Here is a 10069-nt window from a genome sequence, read left to right on the forward strand (position 1 = left end):
GTGAACATCTCAATTTTAATCTTATTAACTAAATAATGTCTAGTTTCTTATTACAGAATTCTAAATTAAACGAAATCTCATAAGCCATTACATTAGCAAAATATCACGATTTCTCAAGGTTCGGTTTACGAAAAAAAAAACGAATTCAAAAGAAAAAATCCTCAATACAACAATAAAATATTTTTCGAAAGGGTAAGAAATAAAAAAAAAAATAAAATAAAATCTCCGACCCTGAAGGCAATAAACAGGGAGGTACTAAAATTGAATCCAACTCCCACACCTCCTCCCATTAAGAGTCCGGTTTTTTGGCGACATGAGTGCAACACACGGAAAAGAGGAATGACAAGATTCTTTAATACAATATGTAAATATGGCTAATGATCTCTTCCTTACACTAAATTGCAAATAATATATTTATAGTATTTACCTAAAGATTCATTTCGTTTCTTTTATGGAAAGTACAAAGGCCTCTGCTTTTACGTCCTTGAGTTATGGTTGTAAATCTTACCCTCGAGGAGCCTCAAAATAATCTTTCCATTACTCTATAAAGTTGAGTACTTATCTTTTTATGATTTAAGCATCAATTAAATCTTAAAAAAAAAAAAAACATTCTATAAATTTAAAACTATTCGAAAACTAGTTGGCTAACTATTGAATAACGCACGTAATTGAATCTCCTTCAGAGGATCTTCAGAGTTGAAGATCCTGCGAATCTTACAAGAGGATCTTCAACTCTGTTAGGTAGCTTCTAAAAACTAACTTTAATTATAAATCTTAATACATTTTTCGACCAGTTGCAGACCATTTACCGCATCCTCGCGGATCACTGATGGTCCGCAGACAAAGCTTGAGAATCAATGTACGATTACTAGTTTGCTGGAGATTCGTTTCTTTTAATTCACGAATCACGGATTTACTTTTTCAGTTTCGTTCTTACAGGGTATATTAATTGATATAAAGCTTAAATAGTATTGTATAAAATTAAACTGTTAGTATGTTTTCAAACAGGTTAATGCACAGTCCTCTTATATATATATCTAGGATTAAAAATAAATATTTATAAAGGAACAGAAGTGGATAAAAATCAGTGAATCAAGGTGAGCAAGTAGACATTTAATACCGGGTAAACTAGCAACGGGATACACCTACGGTAACCGTTTATTGATAGAATTTTGTAAACTTCGGTCATAATCCGACATAGACACTTCCTGTCTCCAACCAGACTGATTTTTTTTTTCCTAAAGGCAAAGAATCTGTGGGTTTCTACTCAGATATGACCCTAAGAAATATCTTGAAATTTCCTAATTTAACTACAAATCCACGTTTAAACACTTAGATAAGATATCTTTTGCGGGCTTTCAGCCTAAACGCGGATGAAATATTTCTAGCACGTGGTATGACGTCTATTGTGTGTAACGTTACACGCCAGTTGAAATAGGCCAACGGTACACCTGGTCTAGTCACGTCCCTTAGAAATATCGCCAAAATATTAAAATATAAATTAATTTAGAAACGAACTAACGATAAGTGGAAACATCAAGCAGTCACTTACCCATGGCATCGGTGCTAGCCACAGCTTCGTTGTAAAGACCTACCCTCACCGACTTCTTACGTTCTTCTTGCCACACACTTCAGTCACAGAAGTTGCCGTCCGGTCACGTGACACTTACCTGTCCTAAAGACAAGAGCTGATTGGTTCACGGGTCGCTAGTTTCTAGACAATCCTTACCATTTATGTCCGCTCTCCTGTAGGACTGGTTGAGTGACGTTGAAGGTACAGCGGCCTTGCCTCTGGGATGATTCACCCTTACAAATAGTTAAAGACACCTTCAGGTCATTTCATTTCATCGTTGTACATCCACCTGTAAGTGTTCATAAGAGAACCGGCTTCTGTATTGGTTCTCTTCTTGAAGATTTTGATGTATTCAGCACTTTTATTTTCTCAGAAATACGCCTACCTCTAATATTAAATTTGTTTGAAAAGGACATCTTCGGAGCCAGGAGCAAATTATTGCCCAATGATCTCTTACATTTCAAAGCCATCTTTAGAAACTTATGAAAGGTTTAATAAATACGTTTTCACGGGATTAAATCGATGAAATAAAATTTAAATTATTTCGAATCTTACATAAAATTCACTCAGGAAACCAATAAATTTTGTGATAAATTATTTTAAAAAAAGTAAAACAGGAAATTTCATTAGAGAAATACATACAATTTCCATCCCCTCAAAAAACTGTGGATAATAAATCTTAATTAGAGGTATTTTTTAAAATAAAATTCTTCTATAAAGAAGATTCTTCTTTGAGATTCAAGAAAAATAATTCAACAACATAAAAAGAAGCAGTATTTACTGTAGTAGTCAACGTTAGTTAATTGTCAAAGCTTCTTTAGGAAGCTCTTTTAATTCAATCTTCATCATGTAATAGTGATCACGGACAATGCCACCGTTCTTTCAGAATTCCCTTTTTGAATTACGAGCAACGTCCTCTTAACAATTATAAGAATAGATATGTCCATCACTTGGTCAAATTTACACTAAGGCATATAATTATTTTCCCCTTTTCGTGTTTGTTCATCAGTTGAATATGTTGTTCTTTTGATTCTAAGGATTCTCAGTGTGTAATTCGATTATGACGACATCATCTCTTTTTTTCGGTTTTCCTCCTTGCAAATTTTGATTGCTCAGCAAGGTAATTATGAAGCAATCTTTTGTTTCCTCAAACTACCCTCCTCATAGTTAGAATATCTTATGAGGACGGCCTTGAAAAGGGCGTGGTAGATTAGACGTCCTCATTGTTCACTCAACTTGTCTTCATATTTTTAAAACTGAAGATGCTTCTGAACCGACGTTTAGAAGCTTCATTTTTAATAAAACTCATTAAAAAATCATTTTTTTTCCTCCCAGTTATAAAGTTCTTAATAATGACGAGGAAGTTTTCCTTCGCTTCCATTACAGTAAAATTAATGCAATACGAGTAATTCCTACGCCATTTAAGAGTAATATTTTATAAAGTAACCGGAAAAGTATTGGAATTTACAGTTTATCCAACATAATTTCTTATTCTTTATTTTGTATGAAGAATTATTCTCACGTCTCCTGAATTTATTTTATATAAACTACACTACGCATGTAAATTCAATACATTAAGAAATCGTACTCTTCTGGTACTCTATATTTAATCATTTTAAAATTATATTTGGCATATAACTCCAACGGTGGATTAAGACCTTCTAGGGGGCCCCTTTAAATAATTTTACATTATAAATTAATAACGCTTAATTGTATCATAGAATTCTTTATAAATTCTGATGTGAAACGGTAAAATAGCTTAATCTGTTTCCAATATTGGGATTCGGATCCTCTAGAAACAAGCCTAGGCCCTAATCGTGTAATAAACCACTGTCATAAATATCATTGAAATTAATATGAAGTTCTGTTGTATTGTTGCATGCAACCTTATTTGCATTTTATCTTATTTTTCGGTATGTTTTCAGTCAAACTTTATCTTGTTTAATCGTTTGTAGATACACGAAAAAATACCTTCCAACTACAATTTTATCAATTATATCTTCAAAAAATAGATAAAGAAAAACAAGATAAAAATACAATTAGAATAAAGAAAGTTTCGCTTATTCTTTATTAAAAATGATCGAAAAATTTTAGATTTTAAGCCCGAAATTTTGTTGATTTTATAATAAAATAATAATAAATAGATATTTCATTGTGTCGATTTACACGATAAGCATGAATTGAGAGAAGTGAAATAGGGCCTGCTCCAGTCACAAATGTGGAACCCCGCCCATCCGAAAGCTATAAAAACATTTAAATATAATTAATAAAACAAATAAAAATAGATTTTGTACCATTTAACTTCATTTCTTTATATTTATTTTTACAAATAAATGGTCAATTTTGAGGCCTCTAGTGTCCGGAACCATGCCAGATGGCCGTATTGGTTTACCTTTATCTGAGATTGATGATAATTAAATTATAATTAAATTAAAATGCCCACTAAAAATTTGGGGCCTCTATATCTGGACCTGGTACAGATACCATGTTGGTTTCCCTTTATCTTCAATGGTATCTTCAAGATTGAAAATTCTTGAATTTATTCTTATTTAACTAATAAAACTTTTTAAAACAACGTTGTAGAGTATATTACGTGGATTGTTTTTTACACAGGCCATATTTTCATTATAAAATATAAGCCTATTTATAATCTGTTTCAGTACAGGATGTGATTTTGTAATTCCAACCAATCTGTGACAGAGATATCGTAGGAGGAAATTTAATGTCTAGCAAGGCATAAATATTTCGTAAGTTATCATTCCAGTTTCATTGGAACATCGGCGACTTCTTCCACGGATAACGTGACACAATTTCAAATAACTGTCTGACGAAGCGATAACCAATAAAATAACAGCGTTTTAAATCATATGACGTTTTGCCTTTACGTAAGTATCCCTTTGTATCACGCAACAATAAAAAAAAATGTTTAAAATATTAAATATTAGGCTAATAAACGTATTATAATTATATAATTTATTTAAATTAATAATTATTTCAAAATTTGTGTATTTAATTCGTATTTTATGATATAGNATTTTTTTTGGTGTTTGGCATGAATGAAAAATATATGATTTGTGATCGAATACTTTTAGGTCACATTGTTTAAATGTTGAATTTGAATTGTTATTGCTTCACGCCTGTGGAATCAGTTCAACAAAAGAAGTACATTGACTGAAAAATGAGAACAAAACAGATCAAGGACTATAAACGCGAGAACGATTAAAGCTTACTATTTATGAATAAAGCTTATTACAACACATAATGCCGTTTCTTCTTTAATAATTAATAGAACTCGCTTCCGGGAGGAAAATCTATATCTTCAAATGTGGCATAAAATATTATAAAATATTCTATCAGCTTTTAAACATGAATCATTTCACGTCATAACGAAATTTAAATGAAACGCTTACGCATATAAAAGCGGCAATAATATTAACAAGAAAGAAACTATTATTTTAACTATTGATAGAATCAGCAATTTATTATTATACACTTATAAGTAGCGCATATTAATATAAGATTATAATTATATAATGTAAATATAAGCTTATATTAATATGGCAGTTATTATGATTTAGCCTATATACACACACATATATATATTATATTAAAATAACTGATTAATATTTATAATTTGAAATGTATACATTAGAATATATTTACTAATATTTAAAGATAGAAGTAATAGTAAATAAATAAACTGACATAAATAACAATATCTAATAAAATAGAGTTTATGCTAATGATTAAAAGATTTGTTCTTTCAGATTTTAATTCGAAATTAATTTATACCTTTAAGATTTTAAATTTTAACTTCAATCAAACTTCAAATATTAATGGATAAGTTTTAAAGTAATAACGAGTTGTCTTGGAATTCCCCTAAAACTTTAAAAAATGTTTGGAGAATATCTGCCATTGTTATTATAATCGTGAAATTATATATGACATGTTATTAGAATCTAAGTACTGTGATTCAAAATCTCCTATGAACTACTTTTATTTATTTAATAATAAGCGTAGTTTATTTCCTAATTTCAGTAATAATACTTAAAACTTAAAATATTAAATATAAAATTGTTTTAGTGTGTTTGCTAATTGTTAAATGTTTCATTCGATCTTATGTACTGTACAGTACTTCATTTTATTTGACAATTTTCATTTTTACAGTATTAAAAATTCTATACTTAATTAACGAAAGATTCGCATAATATAAATTATGATAAATGACGCGATGAAAGATTATATTATATATTAATTTTTTTTTAATATTCGTGGAAAAGTAATCTTTCTAGCAAGGTCTCTAGATCTCTGTTGAAAGATAAATACTTTCGAATAATCGAAATTCGTTTTTTGTACATAAATTTCTCATGAAATCATTCATTTGAAAAAATATACTAGGAAAGTATTCTACAATTTACATATTCACTGGATTATGAAAAATATCTTCCTGATAGTTACGTAAGCTCATGCCTTATGAATTTACAATCAGGTAATAGGCTATTTAGTATATTAACTGACAGCGAGTTTCCTAAATTTGAATATCAACCAGTACGCGTAGAATTTTCTAAACGTGTTCATTGATGGAAAGATGACAGTCTCAAAATTCAGGTTTTTTTTGGTTAATTAATGAAGTTTATTCATTGATTAATTTGTGTTTTTAGCGTTATTTACATTCACAAACAGGCATTATCAAAGTATAGTATTGTCAAAAAAAGAAGCAAGAATAGATAATTTTAAATAATATGTACAGCATTCATATGAAAATTAATTGAAATTGAATGAAACCATTATTTATTGTGTAGTAAGAAAGAGAATAATGGCACAAAACAAAGTATATATACTTGTATTGTTTTTATCTTGTATATATACATAGAATACGATACATACGTCATGTATCCTTGATGAAAAATTCTACACATTTACTCAAATCTAACTTTATTTCAGTAAGGGTTTATTTTATATATAAAAAGTTATATTTGCATATATCTCAAATCATAACTTTAGTTGATGGATTGACCAGTAAAACATGTATCTTAAGAATCTAGGCACGTAAAACATAAAACCTAAAGTTTTTATGGTAAATTTTGGACTCTTCAGTCTCCACTATATAAATTCATACTGGCGTACGTCAATATCGAAAGATTTCTATCTTTATTTTATATTCTGCATACATTAATTCGATTTTTTAAAATTTATTGCTATTCTTATAAGTTTGGAAAGTCTTCATTTTATGAATAAAATAAAACGAAGGTTTTGACAGATAGTGTGACTCAGTAGTGTCAGTTATTACTTTTGTATTAATTGAAATATAGTATTCTCGATACAATTCTTCGGTTTAATATCTCGTTTCTTTTCATTCCTAAGTATATCTGTTGTTACAGTATATGTACTGTACAGTACTTATAACAATAAAAGATCCGTTTCTAAGAAAAAAGTATGATGCAAAAGAAAGATAAGTTTATATTGAATACAATTTCAAGTTATTTTTGATTTCTGATTTGAGGTATTATTACAGTTTCTGAAATTTTATTGGAAAGTTGTACTTATAAAATTGCATGCAATCTCACGTTTTAGATCGTTTACTCATATTATTAGTTAGAAAATCAAATTCTGAATCTGCATCAGAAACAATAGAATTCTCTTCATTTTTAAAAGATAAAGAAAATCTTTAATTTTTTTCTTCATTTTTATTGTATTCTCAATACTTGTTTTAATTAATTAAATAACGTTCGAATCTGAACAATTTCCTATAATTTATCATGGATAATACGGCCGAGGCGTCGTTGTCCATTCATTCGTGTTAGTTCGACCCCATTGAGGGCCAGACACGCCCGTAATGGGCGTAATTGTGGTTGGCCATGTACTGTATGCTTAATATGCTTCATGTTAATCACTTAATTAAATAGAGGAACTACTTTTTATTGCTAATTATCTCCAAAATTTAACATTTATATCTCATATCATTTATAATGATAAAATACTGTGCTTTGCTCAGAATTTAATGATATATATTTATTTATTACTATATTGTCTATAGTTAATAAATACAATATAGCTACGGTGACCATATTTTTTGGGGGAAAATAAAGGACATATCGAAGAAAATTAAAAAATCTTATAAAATTCATAAGTTTATAACATTTATTACACATACATACACATTGTAAAAATTCAAACAACATTAATTTTGATACTTTTCAGTAGAATTAATTTTTTTTAATAGCACTGGTTTACGCTTTAAAAAGTCATAAAATTCTATACAGTTCATTTGAAAGTTGTATTTGACAGAANAAACAAACGAAAAATTCAGTTAAATTTAGTTAAGCCTTAACCCTAAATAGGTTTTTTTTTATTCATTTAGGGTTAAGGCCTTAAGTAAATTTAAAAGTGCCAAGGCCTTTTTAAGCCTTTCTGTCTAAAATTACAAAATTTCTTTATTATTTTTATTTTTAATTCAAAATTAAAATAAATGTAAAGATATAAAGGAAACAATTTTGAAGTAATATAAAGTATTATCTTTAATTATAGGAAGGACCGTCGAGAGAGGGAAGCTGGGGTCTTAAGGACTACAGATTTCCCCTCCCAATGGTCCTTCCTCAAGGCTCCAGCTTTCCCCTTTCAATGGTCTTTCCTCAGGGCCCCAGCTTCCCGAATTTAAGCTCTTAAGTTTTATATTTAAGGATCCGTAATGGTTCCTTTCCCGAAAAATTAATGTCATGTTTACTGACAAAAAAAAACCCTTTAAAACTGCTTTTTTTAGTGAAGAAACATTCTACGTATTTCATTTTTTCAAAAGGGAAAAAAAACAAAAGGGTCAAAGGGGCCCGCTTTACACTAGGAAGTGCTGGATTACCCACTAGGCAAGTGAGGCACACGCTTAGGATCCCCAGGTTTCAGAGACCCCGAAATTGATAAAAAATAAAGCAAATTTTTACCGTTGCAATTGTTTGTGCATCATAATTCTATAACTACAATTAGACGTTATTAGTTTATGATGTAAAAGTTATGTAGAGTGACCTCCAATCTTCTGTGTCTAAGGAGCCCTGGGAGGTCTTAATTCACACTGACCCCGGGCCCCATACAAGGTTTCGACGGCCCTGTTGCTGATTGGTCGATGTTGTTAAGTGAAAGACTATTTCCTACTTTAAAATAAAGCGTGTTGATTGATTGATTGCAATCCTGGAAGCATCTTCCGTGTTAAAATTGCATCGAAAAATTGTATTGTTTAATACTAATTTTGATTATAGATCTACAAGACTAATAGTCTTTCAGTAATGTGGCCAAACGAGTATTTGCTATCCCCACTTGTTTCTGAATGAGTGAATTCTACAGAAACTAATAAATACTACTGTGATTAAACCTATTTCTTAGAGTTTCATATACTCGAAATGAATAATTTATTTCTAAGAATTTATAATGAATATTAAGATAATTTGTAGCTATTATTTTTCAAATGTTTCAAATTTGAATTTTGTAATTTTTATTTTCTATTTTAAGAAAATGTAAATATGTAATTTTTATTTTCTATTTTAAGAAAATGTAAATAGAATATTTTCCATTTAAAATTTATTCACAGTTGTTTTTTATGTTTTAATGTAAAATTTATTTATAAATAAGTAATAATATAAATTAAAAAAAACACATTTTTTTAGATTATCGTTACGAAAACAACTTCTAACTTTGCATATGTAATACAAAATACCTCGTAAAATCTAATCATATGTATAAACTAGTATTCACAGATTGCTGGGATTAATTGATAGGCATCAGAAACTTGTAGATACCACTGTGATCAGTCCTACTTTTAAACATTAAAAAAACACATGACTTAACATGCTTGATACAGCCTATATAAGTTCGATAAACAATGATTATCATACTTTTTTCCTTGTTCACACGATTATTGCATCTTAAGACTATAAGTGAATCGATTGATTGATTGACTATTATGTTCTATTAATTAAAATCACAATTAATAAGCTCATTTAGTATATTTTATGTAGCGGCTACATTGATTTTTATCAGATTATTTTCAGAGAGTAAGTTTTTCTTAGTTACGAAAATTCTTATTTTGTCGAACAATTAAAGTAATCCGATATAAAAGATTTATGCATTTATATACTCTTTATTTCATACAGCAAAAACATTAATAAGCCGGTAAGTATCTACATACATAAAGAATTTGGCAGTAGGTAATATTTAAGAGACGAGAAAATTAGTAGTTTGCTGTATATATAGATAAGTGTGCATCTATCATTTGTCGAGTTATTAGTCCATTAGAATATAATTCAGCACGGAAGAAGATGGATGAAATGAACGAGATTCTCGACCTGTACTATTGCTGTTAAATAAACATGAATTATTATCCATTCTTGAAGGATTATATTCATTTTTTTCTTCCCCTCCCCTCTGTTCCAATCGTTATAAAACTAACGAGATGCTTAGATATATTAGATAATTGGATTCAAAAAAAGATAATATCTCAAACAAAAGGAT

General features: G+C 29.1%; 1 protein-coding gene across 1 annotated transcript in view; it reads right to left on the minus strand.

The window, feature by feature from the left end:
• LOC111623629 (fibrillin-2-like) overlaps positions 1 to 1732 on the minus strand; it is a gene marked incomplete at its 3' end in the record, with an annotated part of 45879 nt that extends 44147 nt beyond the window's left edge. The window contains exon 1 of the mRNA XM_023366287.1: positions 1553 to 1732. Coding sequence (XP_023222055.1) covers positions 1553 to 1556 — 4 coding nt within the window. The remainder of the gene's footprint in view (positions 1 to 1552) is intronic.
• Between the last annotated feature and the right edge of the window lie 8337 nt (positions 1733 to 10069).

This window comes from Centruroides sculpturatus, unplaced genomic scaffold (assembly GCF_000671375.1).
Source record: "Centruroides sculpturatus isolate CEXI.00-Female unplaced genomic scaffold, Cexi_2.0 scaffold425, whole genome shotgun sequence".
NCBI lineage: Eukaryota > Metazoa > Arthropoda > Arachnida > Scorpiones > Buthidae > Centruroides > Centruroides sculpturatus.